This window comes from Malaclemys terrapin, chromosome 18 (genome assembly GCF_027887155.1).
Source record: "Malaclemys terrapin pileata isolate rMalTer1 chromosome 18, rMalTer1.hap1, whole genome shotgun sequence".
NCBI lineage: Eukaryota > Metazoa > Chordata > Testudines > Emydidae > Malaclemys > Malaclemys terrapin.
In genome coordinates this window covers 1720893-1741978 of record NC_071522.1, presented here as the reverse complement: position 1 = coordinate 1741978, position 21086 = coordinate 1720893, and the positions used below count along the sequence as shown (strand labels likewise).

Sequence of the window (21086 nt, the reverse complement as noted above, 5' to 3'; positions counted from 1 at the left end):
TAATCTGTAACTGGCTGCAGAGCCCTTGAGCCTTTGCAAACAGGGAGCGCCTGCCCCATACCTCCCCCAGCAGCTCAGGGGAGCAGGGGCAAATGTGGAGGGCCCTGGGCAGAGATTCAAAGCAGAGCGTGAGTGCCAGGCTGATAGCAGGGCACGAGATGCAGCAGGGGCAGGACAGAAAGGGCAGCGTTACATCCCAAAGGACCTGGCCCCACAGCCTGGCCTGAACCCAAAGGAGCTGGCTGTGGGGCTGGGCTGCCCTGACAGGAGAGTCTGGTTCTGAGCCATGTGGGTTTGAGATAAACATTGCGCCACCCACACTCAGGCACAGGGGTCTGCACTCAGCATGCCAGGGAGCCACGGAGGACTAAGACCTGTTTGCCTCTCCCTATCTGGCTGCATCAGACTCGCAGCAAGGCTGGGGGGAGGGTGCCCCTCTCTGGGATACTGCGGGGGCAGCCTGGGGCATTGCCTGTGTAGATACACTCCCTGCTCAAGCCAGTCCCTGCCCTGAGGCTCGGCCTGTTTGTTGTCACAGAGGGAGGTGGCTCTGGCTGCTTTCCCAAGAACTGGCTTCTCTTTTCATTGCATTCCTGGGATACCTCTGGACAATGGCCGACACCCGCATTGCCCCAGGGCCAGGGGAGCCTGAAGCTAGCCCAGACCCAGCAAGGGCGTGGGGCAGCTGCACACAAAGGAAAGGAATTCACGGCAGAGCGGCTGGGGCTAGGGCAGTCACCCCATTCTTAGCAGAGCGAATGGAAATGCCATGCCATGGGCTGGGCTCCCACAGGCTCTGAGTGGGGCCGATCCATCAGCATCATTGACTGGCACCCTATTAATCCCATCCAGAGACCCAGGCAAACAGTCCAGCCGGTTGTCAGCTGGGTGAGCGCTGCACAACCCTCTGGAAGGGAAGGGTTAACAGCAAAGGGGGAGTGGGGCCCTGGATTCCTCGATTCCATGGCCAGAGGGACCATTGTGATCATCTAGTCTGACCCCCTGGATAGCAGGGGCCAGAGACCTGCCCCAACGAGATTCCTAGGGCAGAGCTGTGAGAAAAAAACAGCCCGTCTTGAGTTAAAAATTGCCAGGGCTGGAGAATCCCCAATGACCCGTGGTAAATTGTTCCCATGGTTAATTACTCTCATCATTCAAAACTGATACCTTATTTCCAGTCCCAATTTAACTATGTCAGTTTCCAGCGTTGGCTCCTGCTTGACCCGTCTCTGCTCGACTGAAGAGCCCAGTATCAAATTTATGTTCCCCATGTAGGCACCTATAGACTCTGCTCGAGCCACCCCTTCAATTACAGCAGTAGTGGCTCTGTCCTAGGCCTGGTCCCACTAGCCCCATTGGCCCTTATGTAGGGCAGCCTCCCTGGGCATGTGTGGGCAGAGGGCCCAGTAAGCGGCCTCTGGGGTGTGAGCTGATTACTGCAGGAGTCTCACCCATGGGCAGCAGCACACAGCTGGCCAGGTGCATTATAGAGGTTTTCTGCCTGTCCCTGAAGCACAGGGCTTGGGCTCTTGCCAGAGGCAGGACTCCCCAGGGGTGGAGGCCCAGTGCTCTGATCCTGGGGCCAAAGCACATGCTCCTGCAATCTGCTCCCCCCATGGTCTGCGCCTGCTGATGGGTCCGGCTGGCTGCTGTCCTGCAAGGGAAGGGTTAAGATGCCCATCACCTCCCCGTGGCACTCCACTGCAGGGTCCTGCCGATATCTGGAGGAGGGTGCTTAGGACACCTTTCCCCTTCACCTTAGGTCCATGGGGACAAGCTGTGCCAGTGATGGGGTGAGGCCGGGTACGTCATTAGGGTGGAAAAGGATGCTCTAGGCCATGCCTAGGAGGGGGAAATGGTCTGCAGTGGCACAGGGAAAGGAGGACTAAGGCTGGATTCCCTCCCCCTCCCCCACACACACTAAGGGCTGAGCTCCCTGGGGAGAGAGACTAGGGCCGGAGCCTGTGAGAACAGACCCCAGCTAACTGCTCTCCACCTGGGAGACAGAGACCAGGTCAGTCACCACCTCACACCATGTGCCGCCGCCGCCATCTAGTGGCAAACAGGAGGAGAACTCCCCAAAACCCAAGCCCCAGAGACACAGCAGTGCAGGGGCTTTGAGGTCAGTTCTGAGCCCAAGTGCCCCTCTGAGCCCCAAAGGCGTGTGGAGCCTGATTCCCTCCCAGGCCGGCCTGGAACCAGAGACTAGCAGTGGGTGCTCCAGGCCAATGGGGGCTGTGGGAAGGGCGGCCAGCATGTCCCTCAGCCTGCGCCGCTTCTCGCAGCCCCCATTGGCCTGGAGCAGTGAACCATGGCCAGTGGGAGCCACGATTGGCCAAACCTGCGGACGCTGCAGGTAAACAAACTGGCCTGACCCGCCAGGGGCTTTCCCTGAACAAGCGGCGGACTGGCTTTGAGAAGCACTGCTCTAGACCATTAATTATCATATAGGTTTGTATCATCCCCCCTCTTATTTTTCTCCTTTCTAAGGTACTAATCACAATCTTTTAAATATCTCTTTATAGGAAAGTTTTTCCAGCCCTTGATCATTCTCATTGCCCTTCTGGGAATCCCCTCTGGTTCTCCAATAACCATTTTGAGATGGAGTGACCTAGATTGCACACAGTATCCAGATGAGGCCACATAACTGATTTATATCAATAAATATAAATTAGTCCCTATCCCATTCCATATACATCCAGACATCCTGTTTGCTTCTCTGACTACAGCTGCACATTGAGCAGATGTCTTCATTGCACTGTTCACAATCATGCCCAGGTTCCTTTGAAAGCTGTTCCTACAACTCTAGACCCCTGTACACTATAGACATTTCCCCCTCCAATGGACATTACTTTGCCTTTGTAGACATTGAATTTCAGTTGCCACCATGTTGCCCACTCCCCTAGCTTGTCCTCTTTGATCCGAACTAACGTAAATAACTTTGTGCTAACTGCAAACTTTGCTGCTCCCCGCCCTATCCAGAGAATTAAATCAATATATTAAACAGCACAGGACATAGGACAGAACCTTCAGGCCCTGCTGTTAGCCTTTCACCATCATGAAAATGGGCCATTTACTCCTACTCAGCCAGTTTCTGATGCATGACAATACTTTGCCTCTCACCCCATGACAATTCGGCTTCTTCAGTAGTCTCTTGTGCGGGATCTTGTCAAAGACCTTTTGGAATCTAAATAAATTAAGTCAAACAGTTCTCCAGATTTTAGCCATTCGGGTTCTAACAGATCTGTGGAACACACTTTCCCTTTGACTACATCACACAGCTTTCAGGTGGTATTGTTATTCCTTCTTTAATTATTGTTTCAACCACAGGTACAGCTGACGGCTCTGAATTTTCCAAAATTGCCTGGAGAGTCTTTGGGGGTAGTCTTTGTTGCATCCGAAGAAGTGAGGTTTTTACTCACGAAAGCTTATGCCCAAATAAATCTGTTAGTCTTTAAGGTGCCACCAGACTCCTTGTTGTTTTTGGGGGTAGGAGGGAGGTACATTTGCTACCTGCCTTCCAGTCCTCTGGCACAGTGGCTGTTTTCACAGAGGAGCACCTTGTCCTTGAACTCCTCCTGAACTCCTGGGTGAACCAGCTGGGCCGGATGCCTTCCTGCTTTTTAAATGATCAGCTTGTTTCACCACCTCTTCTTCTGACACCTCAGTCTGGGAGAGATCCTCACCCTTAGTGCCAGAAAGAGCAGATCCGAGTGGGAATCCCCCCCAAAACCCCTGTGGGGAAGACTGATGCGAAAAAATACGTTTGCTTTTCCCCAATGTCCTCATCTTCCTTAACTGCGCCCTTTAGCCCTCGGCGATCTATCAGACTTGCTGGGTTCCTGCTTTTGAAAGACTTCAAAAAATCTCTTGTTCCTTTTATACTTCTTTAGTTATTTGCTCTTCAAAATCCATGCTGGCCCTTCTAATTCCCCCTTCCATATCTACAGCCTGCTGTGGTTCAGCTCCTGTCTATTGGCTTCACTTGGGCCAGATTTCCAAACAGGGAAGGGTCTGGGTTTGGCTCTCAGAGCCCCTGGATCCTGACCATGCAGCCAGATGGGCTTATTCCCGGCCCTCTGGCTCCCTTGCTGGTCAGTGTACACAGGTCTTCTGGGACGGATGATTCCTAGCAGGACACACCTTGCCAATGCTGCTGAGGGGAATGGGAAGGGACAACATGGATTTTGAAGAGAAAAGGTTTCTGAAGCCCCCACGGGGCTGATTCTGGGCCCACGGAAGGTGCTGGCACAGGAGAAGGCTTCTCCCCAGCTCTGTGGGTTCGGGATTGGGCTTCCCCCCTGCACAGAACTGGAGCTGTTCTTTGTACCATTCAGGGCCCTGGGGTGGGGGAGGCCTCGCGCTGGAAAGTGACAGAGCCAGAGGAACAGTGGGCTGGAGGTGAAGGGGACACGCACGGCTGGGAGCGGAACTCCTGGCAAGGAAGCCATCGGCTCCCAAGAGTCAGTGGGCCTGTGCCGGCCAAGCCCCATCAGCTGAAGAAACCTTGCAGGCAGGTACTAGGTCTCTGCCCCATGTCCTCAGCCCCTCGCCCTGCCAGCCCAGCCCCCTGTGCCAGCTCGGACACCCCCTGAGCTGGCCCAGCCCCTCCCCCATGCCAGCCCCTCCCCTGCCAGCCCCGATGGCCCCTGAACTGGCCCAGCCCCTCCCCCATGCCAGCCCCTCCCCTGCCAGCTCCGATGCCCCCTGAGCTGGCCCAGCCCCTCCCCCATGCCAGCCCCTCCCCTGCCAGCCCCGATGCCCCCTGAGCTGGCCCAGCCCCTCCCCCATGCCAGCCCCTCCCCTGCCAGCCCCGATGCCCCCTGAGCTGGCCCAGCCCCTCCCCCATGCCAGCCCCTCCCCTGCCAGCCCCGATGCCCCGTGAGCTGGCCCAGCCCCTCCCCCATGCCAGCCCCTCCCCTGCCAGCCCCGATGCCCCGTGAGCTGGCCCAGCCCCTCCCCCATGCCAGCCCCTCCCCTGCCAGCCCCGATGCCCCCTGAGCTGGCCCAGCCCCGCCCCGTGCCCCCAGGGGGCGGGCGAGCGGGACGCCGGCAGGGGGCGGGGCCCCGGCCCGCCAGTCAGGGCGGCGGCGCACGTGGGCCGGGCCGGGCCGGGCCGGGGCGGAGCGGAGCGGGGCTGGGCGGAGCGAGCGGCGGCCGGCCGGGGAGCCAGGCGGCGGCATGGGGCCCTGGCTGCGCGCGGCCGGGCTGGTGCTGGGCTCCACGCTGCTCTTCAAGGCGCTGCAGCGGGGGCTGCGCCGCCTGCCCCTGCCCGCCCACGTGTGCCGGGACCCGACCCGCGCCTGGCGCTGGCGGAACCTGCTCGTCTCCTTCGTGCACTCGGTGGTGACGGGGCTGTGGGCCGTGCTGTGGTGAGTGAGCCCGGCCCGGCCCGGCCCCCGAGGCCTCCCCTTTGCTCCCGCAAAGCCGCTTTCGGAGGCTCCGCGCCTCATCAGCGGTGTTTGCCCCGAGCCCGGCTCCGCTCTGAGCCAGCAGCACCTGCCCCCGGCCCCGCCTCGTCCCCACGGGCTGTTCTGCTGCGCTGCCCGCAAAGGCCTTAGGCCGGTGGTGCTGCACGGGACATGGGCTCTGCTCGGTGCCCGAGCCCGCCCCCCCAGCGCCATATCCGATCCCTGCTCCGGGGCTCTGCCCGCAGGGAGAACGGCCCTGCTGTGTGGTGTGACTGCATGGCCCCTCCGCTCAGCCCGTTAGCATCCCCGCCCTGCCCCCGGGAGAGCAGCGGGCCCGCAGCGCAAGTGGTGCATAGCACCTGCACCAGAATGGGGGGACGGGCCTGTCTGCAGGGAGGGCCCTGAGGGGCACACAGGGCAAGGGGCGCTCTGCTGCCAAGGCGACCTCCACTGAGTGGGGCACTCCGTGTACCCGCCTGGCAGAGGGAGGCAGGGCTGAGCTGATCATGTGCTAGTCCAGGGAGTCCAGGCGCTTCCAAGCGGAGCTTGGAGCATTCGCTATTCCCGGCAGCATGAGCAATGAGCCACTAAGCAAAGGAGACAGGATCAAAGGCCCCATCGGACTCTTATTGTACCGACTGACTGATCAATTAATTAATTAATCACAACCGAGGCCCGTCCTGGGCTCCCGCTCAGCCCTGGAAGGAGCTGAATGGCTGCCTATGGGGCGTGCTGTTTCTCTTCGCTCATGCTATTGGGGGAGTTACTGCTGCTCGCCACGAGTAACGCAGGAAGAGGAACTGTGCCCGTGCCCCTCACCATGACACTTGGGAGGTGAGGAGGGCTGCTATGTTCAGACTATATGAAACCACACACCTCTCTGCGTGTCTCTCCCCTTCCCAGCGTGTGGCAGGTTCCTGAGATGCTGATGGACATTGAAAACGTCTCGTCCACTTCGGGATACCTGCTTCTCTGCTTCTCTGCAGGTAGGGGTTTCTGCCCCTTCCTCCCCCAGTGCAGGGGCCTTGTGTGCTGCATTTCAGCTAGAGGTGCTGAAATTGGAGCTGGAAGAACCTTCCCCATCTTGCTGCCCCAGCCAGCTCCATGCAGGACTGATTCAGCAGCATCCCTTCCTGTGCAGGTCACTCTGGAAAGTCCCCCATGCTGGGTCTTCGGCTGCATCCCAGGGGAGAGTATTGTACAGCCCAATACCTTTCACCGAAGTTCCCTCTAAGCTGCGCGGCCGCCTGTTAAGCACCATGCAGGCGCTCAGGGCTGCAGTGTGGGGAGAGGCTCCCCTCCCCTCACTGCTCAAAAACCTTTCATGGTGTTCAGCCTTCAGCTCACCTGTGCTTTAATTCCATCCTGTTGTTCGGGTAACACGCCCTGGTCCCACCCACAACAGTGCTCCTCCTTAGGCATTGACATCTTCAGATCCACAGAGCTGTCTGGCCTGTTCTCCTCAGTGACTGTTTACAGATTTAAATCTGGGGCATGGCTAATTAGCCGGGGTTCCTCCAGTTCCCTGGTCGCTTAGCTTGCTCTTTGCTGAGCTGCCTGCAGCTTTTCAGGACCTTGGTGGTGTCCAGACACAGCGAGCCCTGTGCACAGGGGCACTCGCCTCCCTGCTCCATGACACGAGGCTGCGGCGCCTAAAATTGCACAGGCCTTTTTGCTGCCGTACTGTGCGGCACAGTCATCGAGCCATTCCAGACAGAGCCACTCCTGCTCCCAGCGTCCTGTTCCAGACCATGTTCCCCGCCTTAGAGACGGTCTCACTCTTGTTCCCCGTGCATGCTTCTACCCTCTGTAGATGCTCCCAGAATCCCTTTCCACCCTGCTTGCTTTGGTAACTACAGGGGTGTGTGGGCAAACTAGTCCTGGTGATCACACATACACCTGAGAGGCGTGAACCTGCCTTGCTGAGAGTGTCAGTCAGGACATCGGGTGTTCCTCCCAACTTTAGTTCCCACCTGGCTAGTTACTAATGGCGGGGGGGGGAGCACTGTTTAATGCAGCCCCATCTCGCTAGCCTTGGCACTGGGTGACAGCTGAAAGCTCTCAATGGAGGCTCTGTTGTAGACGCACAGGGTGTGAGTGTAACTTCCCCCCACCCCGGACTGACACTGCTCTCCGCCTCCCCTCCTCAGGCTACTTCATCCACGACACCCTCGACATCATTGTGAGCCACCAGTCCCGAGCCTCCTGGGAGTACCTGGTTCACCATGCCATGGCAAGTACAGGCCCCTGCAGTGAGCCCAGCTGAGTTGACTCTGCTCTTTCCAGATACACCCACAGCTGAGTGGAACTGACCAGTGACCCCGGGGAGGTGGGAAGGCAGGATGGGTGCCCCACAGGAGGGTAGGGCTGCGAGTCCCTGAGGTTGGGGCTGTCTGGCCTGTGCTGGCTTCGCTGCCTGTTAGTTGAGCAGATCGTGATGCAGGGCTGAAGTTCAGGGGCATGGGCCTACGCCTGCTTTGCGAGCCCAGATTCGGAGCAGCTCCCTGCCCGAGTCTCATCTGCATCTTTCCTTGCGTGGCAGGTGTGCTCAGCAGGGTGGGCATGCAGAAGCCGGAACCGGCCAAATGGGGCAGTCAACAGGACACACGAGTGATTCCCTGGGGAGTAAAGCTGGAGGTGGTGAAAAGAGCCCAAGGGACCTGCCCACCTCCCATGCACAGAAAGATTGGTTAGTACATCCGGGCTGGGACACCAGCTGGGTTAGACTAACCTTGTGAGAGGGGGGTGGCCATGCAACTGTGGCTAGAGCCCCGGGAAGCTCAACCAATCTGCTCGCTCCTGAGAGATGGCTCGGCCCCATCCCACAGCCCTGCAGCTGAGCTGGAGGGGTTCCCCCCTCGCTGGCTGCCTTCTAATCTCCTTCCTCTGGAGTGGGCCTGGTGTCAGGCACTCAGCTCCATGCCTGGGCTTGGCAGGGGGGTGGAGGGGAAGGCGACCGGCCTCACTCCTTTGTCTGGGTCCTTCCTGCCAGGCGATCTCAGCGTTCTTCTCCGGGATCTTCCTGGGCCGCTTCGTGGCAGCGGGGATGCTGTCGCTCTTCGTGGAGGTGAGCAACATCTTCCTGACCATTCGCATGCTGCTGAAGCTGAGCAACATGCCAGCTCCCACCCTCTACAGGATCAACAAGTACGTCAACCTGGTGATGTATTTCCTCTTCCGCCTGGTGCCCCAGACCTACCTGACCTGGTACTTTGTGCGCTACGTGGAGGTGCGGGGTCAGGGAGCCTTCCTGATAGTCAACCTCTTCCTGCTGGATGCCATGATCCTGACGTACTTCTCCCGCCTGCTGCGCTCCGACTTCTTCCCAGACTCCTGCAGGCGGCGCGCCGGGAAGGACGCGGGCGGGGAGAAGTTCTTAGTGGACTGAGTGAAGGGGCAGCGCCTGTGGGGTTGTGCAGACCCCCCCCCCTTGCAGTGGAGGGCTTGGACCTGGGGCGCTTTGCACCTCCTCAGCTCTGCACCACATGTGCCTTACAGCTGAACTCCACCGGCACAGGGCTCTGCAGTCACTTCACGAAGCCTGTGCTTTGTGGCGCGATGGCCTGAGCTGCCCCGCGCTGCTTCCAGGGGCTGGGGTCCCAGCAGGCAAAGGCAGGAGGGGAAGGATGGAGCTGGTTGGGAAAGAGGGTTTATCTTCCATGTTGTGATGGGATGTTACATGCATTAAATACGTGTCTGTTTCCAAGCTTCTGCAGCATCTGGGCCATCCTTTCCCGGGGCAGAGAGTGCACTGGGCTGGGAAGGAAGCAGCTTGTTACAGACGCTGAGGGGGAGGAGCCATCAAGGCAGGGACAGCAGTGGGTGCAAAGGCCATGGAGAGCTAGGGCAGAGGGCTTTGAGGCGGGGGAGCTGGGATACGCAGGTGCTTGGGGCATGCAGGGTTAAAGTGCTGGGAGTAGCATCAGCCTCTCACTAACAGGATGCTTGCGGGAGAGGGGCCTGTAGTATCTGCTGTGGGGGCTGGGGACTTTTCTGCCCTGGAACCGGGCTGCTGTCTTTTCAGTCTATTCTAGCCAATGCCCGGAGCAGGCTCTCCAAGGGAGCGTCTGGGCTCACCCAGTTCCCATGGTGCATGTTCACTCCTGCCCCTTGCTTTCCAGACGGTCACCCTGGTGCTTCCCCTCCTTCTGCAGGGCAGATTCTATCACTGGTATTAGCAAAGGGCCTAGGAGCACCAGATCCGGCCCCGGGCCCCACTGCACGAGGTGCTGGACAAAGAACAGACAGTACCTGTCCATAAGAGCTGACAACAGTTGGGCTTTGTACTTGTTTTCTCCCCATTTACTTTTACCTTCAGATTTCCCCTGCCCTGCCCAAGCTCCTTCAGACGTCTACGCTTGAGCTGACGTTCTGGCTCAGGTAGACAGACCCGCACTAGCTCCAAGGGAAGGTCCAGCACTGAAAATAGTGTAAGGGCGGGTCCTAGCCAGCCCCTGTACATAGGTAGGGTTTGTACTCGGGGCTGCTAGCCCATCCCACTGCCTGGGCAGCCACAGCTCCTCGTAGCATGCTAGCTGGATCTGTCTGCCCACACCAGAGATTACACCTGCAGCTCAAATAAATCTGTTAGTCTTTAAGGTGCCACCGGACTCCTTGTTGTTTTTGTGGATACAGACTAACATGGCTACCCCCGATAGTTGACCTGCAGCTCAGTGTCAGATACCCTGTTTCTGCAGACTGGGAGGGAGGGAGCTGGCCAGTGGCTGCAGAGGCAGGTGGGACTGGGGGGAGGTTTTTCTGGAGGGAGGAGATGAGTGTCCACTTGTAGGCCAAGGGAAAGGAGCCAAAGAATGGGAGGAATGTTTAAGTGGAGGAGAGGAGGAGTAAGGGGGTCGAGGGGTGGGTGAGGGAAACGGCTGCCAGGTGGTGAATTTTGCTGGAAAAGATTGTCAGGATTCTGGGCAGAGTAGGAGGGGCCCAGGTTTTGAGAAGGGACCACAGGGGCTGGTGTGGGAGAGACGCAGGGCTCTATCAGCGCGGGGGGAAAGCTATGGGTGAAACCAGAAGGGAGGAAGTCAGCAGGATTCTGGGGGCGGTTAGCAGGGTGGGCAGAGCATTGAACAATGAAGGCTGCAGAGAAAGGGAAAACGTGGACTGACAGGAGCAAAGGGGCAGAGGAGAGGGGTATTGTGGAGCATAGTCTTTGTCACCCAGTTGCTGCGTTTGGCCAGTGCTGGTGCTATCTAGGGACAGGCCAGACAGGGAGGACCAGGGCTCTGGAATGCAAGGAACTCTGCTGAAGAGAGGCCACAGCAGGGCACAGAGCTCACAGTGGCGCTAGGTGGTGGTGGTGACTGGCTCGTCCTGTGGAGAACCCAGCCAGGACAAAGGCTAGCCCTGCAACCAGAGCGGCCATGCACTAAGCCGCAGAGCTGAGAAACTGGCCTGGCAGCTCCATTCATGCTATTGCAACTCCACCCAAAGCAGTGAGGCAGATGCCGTAGGCTGGGCTCCAAGGCTTATCTAAAAATAATCCAGTGACCCCTAGTGTTCTTGGGTCAGGAGTGGGGTGTGCGCAGCTGCCCCCTTTCCAATGGTCCAATCCAGGAGTGGTGAGCCTGGGACTCACCTTTAGCCAGAGGCCTCGTGCGCAGTTGGGTGCATTCCCTCATCTTACCTCCTGCATCCATCCAGGGCTGATGCATGCTGCTGGGTCACTGCTTTGCAGCCGTAATACAGGGCAGGGCTAACTTCTGGAGCAGAGAGGGAGCTGTGTATGGGGTCAGGTGTCATGCTGGAGATAGCCAGGGCTGCTTGCAGACACAGGCTGCTCCAACACTCATGCTAACTGATCGGCCTGGGATGTGCAGCTTGTGTGAAAGGCCATCGCTCTGGGAGTTCCTGTGCAGCATTGGGGGGGCAAATTGGTGCTGGCATCTGCTGACAGAGACCGTGCACTTGGCTACCAGAATAAATCCCTGGCCGGGAGCCTGGCTGGGAAGGTGGCTCGGTGTGTTGCAGTGCAAACGGGTTGGGGGGGTTCCAAGGGCAGCCCCAGCGTGAGCAGCCATGCTGGAAATGAGGCCTGGATTCTCCCTCTGGCTCCCTGGGGCTTTCGCCAGAGGGTCTCCATTATCCACCACGACCCCTGCACTCAAGGCCAGGGTTAACCAGGAGGGTCAGCAATCAAGCTGCAGGGAGCTAGCGGCTATGCCAGAGTGGCACTGGCCGTTGGGCTGAATGAGACACGGCTATGGATGATGACATGAAATGCAGCTGCCTCCTCTCGGCCCCAAACGCACAGCAGTTCTGGCCCCCTCTACATACCTGCTTCTCCTTCGTGAGGGCCCTTCTTGGGTTACAGAAGCTTTGCTCAAATGAAGGCCCCTGGCTGACACTGTTTCAAGCTACTGCGTGTCCCTGGGAGACAGGCAAGGATGCTGCCGTGGCTTGTGGAAAAGGTGAAGATGGAGGAAGCCAGCCTGGCTCTGCTGTTCCGCACTCTCCCCCTGGCACCACCCCTCACTCTCCTCCCTGCGCTGGCAGCAGCCGAACACGCAGCTTGGAAGTCAAGAGCAGGAAACTGGTCACGTGCCCTTCTCTGCCAATTGGAGCAGGGTATAATGAATGACAGGTCAGATCTAAGCTCACCCCTGTTGCCATCACTCTAAGTGGGCAGTGCAGTGCATGCTGGGAGTTTGTGCTTCATGAAGTCATGGGCACAGCAGCCGGTGCTGCATGCACAGAGGCAGGGTTCTCAAACTCCAGAGCCTGAGCCCGTGGCTGCTCAGTGGCTGCTGGTTCTTCCTGTATAGTCTGCACTCACCTGGGCGAATGCAATACATGATACGTCAGCAGCCTGGCCCAGCCCCGGGGCATTAGCAGCAGCAGCAGCGTGGGACTGCTTGCCTGACGCGAGCAGAAGGGCCAGCCGCTCTCATCCCATCCCAACCGCCTTGCCCAGCCCAGAACAGTCTAGCAGCACTCAGCCCTAAAGGAAAATAAAGAGAGGGTCACATGCCTTCTGGCCAGCTCCTTACAACCAGAGTATTCACGCCAGCCCTCCTGGTGGAGAATGAGGCTCAGGGCACGAAGCTGACTCTGGCTGGCCAACGTGGCCACTTGGCCAGGCCACCTTTAGAGAGCAGACCTCGTGCTCCGGGGGGAGGGCAGCTCTAGGAACTCACAGTACAGGTGCGGGCAAGGCTAGCCAAGGGGCTCCCCCGTGCATTGGGCTGGATTCTCAAAGGCACCCACAGCCTTGGGGAGCTGTCATGACCAGAAGAAAATCCAAGCTCTCCTTCGCAATGCCCAGCTAACACTCCCCCCCCTTAGCTGCCAGTCAGGCCCCATGGAATGCTCTCCCTGGAGTCTGGCACCTGCCTTTGGCATCTCACTATACCCACCAGAGCTTCACCCCAAAGCTAAGTCCTTTCCCCCCTGCTGGTGTATGGCTAGTTCTGCAGAGGGAGTCCCCGGCACAGCATGGAGGCAGCCAAGGTGTGGCAGTGCAGACAGCTGGTTTTGAAGCTTCGCCATTGTGCACTTTCCCTCTATAGGTTCAGCCAGTCCTCTGTAGAGGGGAACGTTCCGTCTTTCTCACAGCAGAACATGCCTTGCTTAGATGTTGTTTTCTCCCCTAGAGATGTCAAATCATTCCTACCGAAAAAGGGATTAACTATTTCCATGCTGTGGTGCCGGAACTAGGGGTGCTACTGCACCCCCTGGCTTGTAGTAATAACCAACACCAAATAGATGGTTTCCATCAGCAGCACCTCCGTTTCCATATAACCACCCCCACACCCCGTTTTGGGGAAAACTAAAGTCAAAGGATGTCATTTGCTGAGTCTCAGCCAGAGGCACATTGGGGTGAATTACCCTGAAAATCCAGTTCTACTGCCTGAGACTCACAGGCATCCCAGTGCTTGAAACCTCCCCTGAAGTGGCAACTCTGTCTGAGCCTTAAGTGACAGATCAGAATAGGTTTCACACCACCACCTTGGCCCAAAAACTCCAATGTTGCCCAAAGGTCCTTAGAGCTCTTATATCCACACAGCACTTTTGCGTCAGCATGCACACGCAAACCATTGCCTAGCTGAAGTGCAGATCACTCCACAGTGGAATGCAAACGTCACCATACCCAGCACTTTAGGGCAGGAAGCGAAAAACAGCGTCCAACTGCTGGGGGGAACTTCACAAGGCAGAAGATAATCACTCATTGGTTGGCCAGGGCTTTCAGCCAGTTTCTCCCAGTGCCTATCCTTGTACCCCAGCCCTTCACAACTGGGGGTGTTAGGCAAGAATATTTCTAGCATCTCTGTTCTTTGCATCCACGTCCTGCCTACCACAGGTAAGCACTCCACATTCTTACCTATTTGTCAAACACTTTGAAGAGCTGGTTTCAACTAAAGATTTTTGTCGATGGCAATCCCTCATTTCCAGTTAGCAACAGCAGCTAGTTTTAAGACTGCCCAGATTAGCACCTTGAACCTAATTAAGGCCTTCAATGCTAGCACAACACACACAGTGCATTGCAGGGGAACTAAGCCCTGTATTGCAGCAGGGATAATGCACTTCATGCCAGACAAAACCAAATGAACCTTATTTTTAAAGGGCTGGTAATCAAAGGGGCATTGTAGTGTTAGTGAATCTATAACGGAGTAGTTGGAAAGAGCCAACTCAGGCTGTGAGTAGGAATGAGGAAGGGTGGCTGTAAGATGAAGGCATCACATCCAGGAGCCACCAGTCTCTGAGTTCTGGTCCTCAGGCACCTGGCTCAAAGGTGGGGTTAAGTTACTACTCTTCTAGGCATGTGACAAGATAAGCATGGTTAGACTGTGAGATGCTCACATACTATAGCGATAGCCATATGACTAGATTGTAAACAGAGGCTAATTATAGCAGTGTTAAAACTAAGGAAAGGTTTTGAGATCCTATTGCCTATCCCTCAAGACAGACATCTTCCCCCAGGAGATCCTGCGAGGGCAACATCTATTTGCCCCCTATTTACAAGAATCTGGCCTTCAGCCACTGTCAGAAGACAGCCCTCCTCTCACCCTTGGCTCTGGTTTGTATGCAATGCCCCCATGCAGTAACGCCTCCCTAAGTACTGAATAAACTTGGTTCCCCTCATGGCTCCCACCCCCACAGTTCATGAGCAGCTGGAATCTCCCAGGAACATCCTTCAGTTGACTTTATTTTTACCACTAAAAACACATGTGTCTGACAGAAGAGAAGCTGGTATCTGACTAAGCCAGACAGTGTGAAGGCACTTGTGATCAACCAGGTGAACTGAACATGAGAACGTCTCATTTGAAATCAGTGAAGTAGCTACACCAAGCATGAGGTTATTACATGGGGAGTCGCGAGCTGTCAGCCACCACCCCAAACCCCACTTTGCCTCCAGCATTTATAATTGTGTAAAATATATAAAACAGTGTTTTTAATGTATAAGCGAGGGCCGCACTCAGAGGCTTGCTGTGTGAAAGGGGTCGTCAGTACAATAGTTTGAGAACCACTGAGTTACACAATGGCAGCAGCAGCAGGCAAAAAAATGAAACCAACCCACCAAAGGATGAAGCCCTGATCCATGACGAACTTTTTATTCTCTGTGAAACGCACTGCACAGAGCACTTTGAACAGGGTCTGACTGAGACTAGGGATAAAGTGGGAACAGCAGCAACAGAAGCCATTGGTATTTAAACTCCATGTAATGAAAGCAGCAGCAATGTGTTGCAAGAGTAGGGGGGTAAGACCAGAGCCGCATGTTGAACAGAACAGAGATTTATGTCTTGTGCAAGGAGAATAATGAGCTGGGGTGGAGATGTCCCTGTACCTCTTCCTGTGCTTCACCACCACCAAATTCCTGCAGACTAGCTCCCAGGAAGCCTGCCGTGTTGCAGGTGTTCGGGATAGCGTTACAGTCCCCACCTTGGAAATGGCATTTAAAGCCTTCCACTTCTGTAATGTTGCATGAAACTGAGCTATTGCCCCATACAGTCTTTATGTATGCTTCAAGCCACTGAAATTGTGCAAAGTGCCCCAAGTCTCCCAGAGAGCACTCCGTTACAGAAGACAAGAGCCCACAAGTGGTTTTTCAAAAAGTTTATTATCTCATCTGCCCAGCTCTTGGTGGATGCACTTTAGATTATTCCAATCTGAAAGGAAACAAAAGGAATGATGTTACAGCCTGAACCCTGACCACATGAAGATGGAGATTCCAAGATGTAGAACAGTAGCAATGAATCTATCTCCCCCCAAAAGCTCTAGTCCCATGCAGACAAAGCAAACGCAATATTCCTGCAGTACCTAATCTTGTCTACAACAAACACAAGTAGATGAACATTTGATAGAACAGCCTGGCACAATAAGGCTAGGTCTACACTACCCGCCTGAATTGGCGGGTAGAAATCGACCTCTCGGGGATCGATTTATCGCGTCCCCCGAATCGACGTTCTTACTCCACCAGCGGAGGTGGGAGTAAGCGCCGCCGACAGAAAGCCACAGAAGTCGATTTTGCCGCCGTCCTCACAGCGGGGTAAGTCGGCTGCGATACATCGAATTCAGCTACACTATTCACGTAGCTGAATTTGCGTATCTTAAATCGACTCCCCCCTGTAGTGTAGATATACCCTGAGACTCACAACAGCCCTACTAAAATGCCTGTTACCCCCCCTTTGACCATCCTGTTTAAGAGGCAGGCCCCGAGGCTGGTTTGAGGGGCACCATGCTCCTATTCCGCTGTAGAACTAACTGCTCTTTCCCCAGCCCAGCAACAAAAATTCTACCCTGGCCTAGCAAGTGCCGGGAGTATCTGTATAATGCGTGGTGTTTTGGCATGTTCTACTCAACACCTGGCAAGTCATTGGACAGCTTAAGTTGTGTCAGAGAAGCTCTTTTAGAATAGCGCAAAGATTTATTCCCCCGTTAAGAGACTAAGCAAGATTTATAGAGCATGTTTCATCCCAAAGTATTTCCCAGACCAACTACACATGATCACTGACCCCTACTGCAATATAGCCCCTCTCCTTGGAGGAAAAAGGGGAACAGACATTCTTTGCCAGCAACCTCTATGCAGCATTATTAAGAGTAAGTGAGGAATTACTCTTCCAGCTGAAAGTGCTGGTTAAGTTAGGGAGGCAAAATGTTAGGCTGTGAGCATGACCAATACCTTCATTCTTAAATGAATTTGCTCCAGAGCCATTTGTTCCTAGCTGCTGATCAATATCCCAGAGTCCCTGCATGAGTACATTTCTGACGGAGGCCAATGATAACATTACTGATCAATTATGATACCTCTTCCCCTTCCTGTCATTTCTTATGAGGTCAGGGTCAATAACGTCCTAAAAGCTTTTTAAGTCTAACGGCTCTAGCCCAGTGACCACTAAGAATTCTACTAAGAATCGGTGAGAAATTCAATTCCACATGGAGCACAGGAATTACTGCCCCACTTCAGCACAGCACTCTCCGAGAATAACAGCCCTGATCTCAGCTGTATGTCAAAACACCGTCTGGCTGGAGCAGAGTAGAGAGGGCAGATGAAAGTGAGAAAATTCAAGAGTCTCCATTCTCACCTTGTTGGCTACATCCAATGCATCATAGTCTGGAGCAAGACGGACATAAGCCTTCTTCTCACCATCGGGCCTACAATGAAGCATGAGGCATTAGTACCCACAACTCCCCATTTCTTTTCCAGTTGCGCAGTATCATATTGTGCATCAGTGGTTCCTTTGAAAACATCACTGTACTCAGCTGAAGTAGTTTTCCATCATTTGCACAAAAAAATTCCCTTTGTTGCTTCCAAAAGAGCTGCTCAGATCAACTGGCTGGTACCTCAGTACTGCAGGTTACTCCTTTCAGCCAGTGATTACAATTCACATTCCACCATGACATGCTCAGATTCAAAGCCAAGATTGTACAACAAAATCATGACAGATCTTGAACTCTGCAACTCACACATACTGTAACCTACAAACCACAAAAACTCGGCTATAACTGTCTTTATATACAGCATTGAGGAAGCATATGAATAAATCAGAAAACTCAGATTTCTCTGTATCATTAGAACCTTTCCCCCCCTACACACACACACACAGCTAGTCCTCTGGGTTCCAGTTCCACGTACCTGCTAGTTTCATTCAAGCCAGGTACATTTTCCCTTAAACACCATACAGTGCACTTTGAAACATCTTACACCCACAAGTACTCCATTTCCCTCCCACTTAACCCAGTGTCACTTACCGGATCAATGTGTTGACCTTGGCCACATCAATATCATACAGTTTCTTGACAGCCTGCTTAATCTGATGTTTGTTGGCCTTGACATCTACAATGAAGACCAGGGTGTTGTTATCCTCTATCTTCTTCATGGCTGACTCTGTGGTCAGAGGGAACTTGATAATGGCATAGTGGTCAAGCCTGTGTGGGAGAAGCATTTGCGTTACAGAACACTAGCAGCAGTGAGGTATGCTAGAGAAAGCTCCTTCACACAGCAGATGTCACTATAGCTCTAGGAAACTTCAGGGTACATCAGTCACTAGTAAGATTGTAATCACAAGCTCTCAGGCTTTGGTCGCATGGAATCATCATTTGCACCCCAAACACCCATTACAAAAGCAAAGTAATTAAGAAAACTGACAAGACATTGTTATTTCAGTTTTCAAAACACAGCTCTTCCATTCACTGAGACCAGTTCTACACTTGAAATCTGTTTGCAATGTTGCTTCAAGGTGTAATTTTCTGCAGCATCTTTATACCAGCAAAAACCCTATTGTGGATGCAGTTATACCAGTAAAAAAGTGCTTTTATCAGCATAGCTTATTTCACTCACTTTTTTGCAGTATAAACAGCATCTGCAATAGGAGAGGTTGCTGGTTCTGCAACTAATCAACCTTTTCTAGTGTAGACTTGACCTAAAACTACTAGCTTGTATTTTACTTATGATTCTCCAATATAAACATTACATTTAACAAGTGAAGTATTTATTAAAAAAATAAGATTATGACTAAAACCAAGCTGGCTTTAGACCAAGAAACTCAAGTGTGATGGAGATGGGGAAAGGAGTCCAGACCTATCACCGGATATATTGAAACAGATTTTAAAGGAAATGGACCACACAGACATACTTGTTCCTCCGAGGAGCACTCTTCCTAGGATATTTGGGCTGTCTCCGTAATCGTAAAGTTTTGGGCCTCCTGAAGGTGGGAGATGTCCTGATTTTCTTCTTCTTGTGGCTGTGGACTCCTTTCAAAACGGCCTTTTTAGCCTTCAGAGCCTTGGATTTCGCCTCTGGCTTAGCGGGGACGGCTACAAAAGAAAAGGCTGTGAGCGGAGGCTGGCAGCAGCAGGTCTGTGGGCCTCGGAGACAACAAGGGACTTTACTCGCCTGCCCGGCTCCGCTCTGCCGCGCCACGTGGGATGCCCGGGCCGGGCCTCAGCCGGGCCGCCCCCGCGCCAGAGCGGGGCCCCGGGAACGGCCAAGCCGCCGGGCTCCAAGGGACCCCCGGGGCGAGGGGGCTGGCGCTGGGCCGCGCGGCCCCGGAACCCGCCCTGGGCCTAGCCGGGGGCTCCCCGCACAGCTCGGCCCGGCCCGGCCCCGGGGGCCCCGGCAGCCGCACGTGGGGCGCAGGCCCCGCAACGGGGCGCGGGCAGAGCCAGGCGGCCGCCCCCCGCCCCGCGCGGCGGCCGCGGTCTCCCCTCACACTCACCCTCCTTCTTCGCCTTCGGCGCCATCTTGGGAAAAGGGAAGCGAAAAGGGCCTGCTCGGCCGCCTCACACGGGCTTATAGGGCCAACTCTCACGAGAGTAGGCACAAGCAACGCGAGATCGCGCATGGCATGCCGGGAGTGGTAGTTCTCGTTCCAGACAGAGAGACGGAAGGAGAGTAGGCATGAGAGCATGCGCAGAGAAGTCCCTGCGGGCAGTGCATATTGGGGGTTGTGGTTTTTTTATTACCTCAGCGTTTGTAATTTTTTATTAATATTCATTTTGTTAATGAATAGTAGGGCTGTCGATTAATCGCAGTTAACTCACGCAATTAACTCAAAAAATAATTGCGATTAAAAAAGTAATCGTGATTAATTGCACTGTTAAACAAGAGAATACCAATTGACATTTATGAAATATTGTGGATGTTTTTCTACATTTTCAGATATATTGATTTCTATTGCAACACAGAACACAAACTGTACAGTGCTCACTGTATCTTATTTTTTATTATAAATATTTGCACTGTAAAAAACAAAATAAATAGTCTTTTCCAATTCTCCTCATACAAGTACCGTAGTGCAATTTCTTTATTGTGAAAGTGTAACTTACAAATGTAGATTTTTTTGTTTGTTACATAACTGTACTCAAAAACAAAACAATGTAAAACTTCAGAGCCTACAAGTCCACTCAGTCCTACTTCTTGTTCAGCCAGTCGCTAAGACAAACAAGTTTGTTTACATTTACAGGAGATAATGCTGCCTGCTTCTTAGTTACAATGTCACCTGGAAGTGAGAACAGGCGTTCACATGGCACTTTTGTAGCCAGCATTGCAAAGTATTTACATGCCAGATATGCTAAACATTCGTATGCCCCTTCATGCTTCAGCCACCATCAGGGCCGTCTCTGGGGTTTTTGTCGCCTCAAGCAGCAAAAAAATAAATAAATAAATAAAAGATGTGATCGCAATCAGCTCTACCACCGCTGCTTCAGTCTTCGGCGGCAATTCAGCGGCTGGTCCTTCGCTCTGAGAGGGACCGAGGGACCCGCCGCCGAATTGCTGCCGAAGAGCCGGACGTGCCACCCCTCTCCATTGGCTGCCACACGCACCTGCTTGCTGGGCTGGTGCCTGGAGCTGGCCTTGGCCACCATTCCAGAGGACATGCTTCCATGGGGATGATGCTTGTTAAAAAAATAATGCGTTCATTAAATTTGTGAGTGAACTCCTTGGGGGAGAATTGTATGTGTCCTGTTCTGTTTTACCCGCATTCTGCCGTATATTTCCTATTATAGCAGTCTTGGATGATGACCCAGCACATATTCATTTTAAGAACATTTTCACTGCAGATTTTTTCACAAAACACAAAGAAGGTACCAATGTGAGATTTCTAAAAAATTGAAGAATCTGAAGTGCCATCCAAAATCTGAGAGGGATGAGATGTGGAGCATGCTTTCAGAAGTCTTAAAAGAGCAACACTCTGATGCGGAAACGACAGAACCTGAACTACCAAAAAAAGAAAATTGACCTTCTGCTGGTGGCATCTGACTCAGATCATGAAAATGAACATGCATCGGTTCACTCTGCTTTGGATGGTTATCGAGCAGAACCTGTCATCAGCATGGATGCATGTCCTCTTGAATGGTGGTTTAAGCATGAAGAGACATATGAATCTTTAGCGCATCAGACACGTAAATATCTTGCGACACCAGCTACAACAGTGCCATGTAGACGTCTGTTCTCACTTTCAGGTGACATTGTAAACAAGAAACGGGCAGCATTATCTCTTGCAAATGTAAACAAACTTGTTTGTCTTTAGTGATTGGCTGAACAAGAAGTAGGACTGAGTGGACTTGTAGTTTCTAAAGTTTTACATTATTTTATTTTGAATGCAGTTATTTTTTGTACATAATTCTACATTTTTAAGTTCAAGTTTCATGATAAAGAGATTGCACTACAGTACTTGTATGAGGTGAATTGAAAAATACTATTTCTTTTGTTTTTTACAGTGC

At 53.6% G+C, this 21086-nt stretch overlaps 2 protein-coding genes and 2 non-coding genes across 4 annotated transcripts; 1 reads left to right on the top strand and 3 right to left on the bottom strand.

The window, feature by feature from the left end:
• Window positions 1–5150: 5150 nt before the first annotated feature.
• On the top strand, window positions 5151–9126 carry TLCD1 (TLC domain containing 1). Its single transcript, XM_054008173.1, has 4 exons — window positions 5151–5372; window positions 6315–6397; window positions 7562–7644; window positions 8404–9126. Exons 1-4 carry the CDS (start codon window positions 5182–5184, stop codon window positions 8797–8799), a joined length of 753 nt encoding a protein of 250 aa, XP_053864148.1. The 5' UTR covers window positions 5151–5181; the 3' UTR covers window positions 8800–9126.
• Window positions 9127–15461: 6335 nt separating this feature from the next.
• RPL23A (ribosomal protein L23a) lies at window positions 15462–19188 on the bottom strand. The gene is made up of 5 exons (XM_054008235.1): window positions 19079–19188; window positions 18497–18677; window positions 17613–17789; window positions 16946–17015; window positions 15462–15529 (listed from the first exon to the last, which is right to left on the bottom strand). The coding sequence occupies exons 1-5, from the start codon at window positions 19101–19103 to the stop codon at window positions 15515–15517; spliced, it is 468 nt and encodes a 155-aa protein (XP_053864210.1). The 5' UTR covers window positions 19104–19188; the 3' UTR covers window positions 15462–15514.
• On the bottom strand, window positions 17085–17149 carry LOC128825923 (small nucleolar RNA SNORD42). The gene has a single exon (XR_008442756.1). It is a non-coding gene; the product is annotated as a small nucleolar RNA SNORD42 (small nucleolar RNA).
• LOC128825924 (small nucleolar RNA Z17) lies at window positions 17895–17967 on the bottom strand. The gene has a single exon (XR_008442757.1). It is a non-coding gene; the product is annotated as a small nucleolar RNA Z17 (small nucleolar RNA).
• Window positions 19189–21086: the final 1898 nt, after the last annotated feature.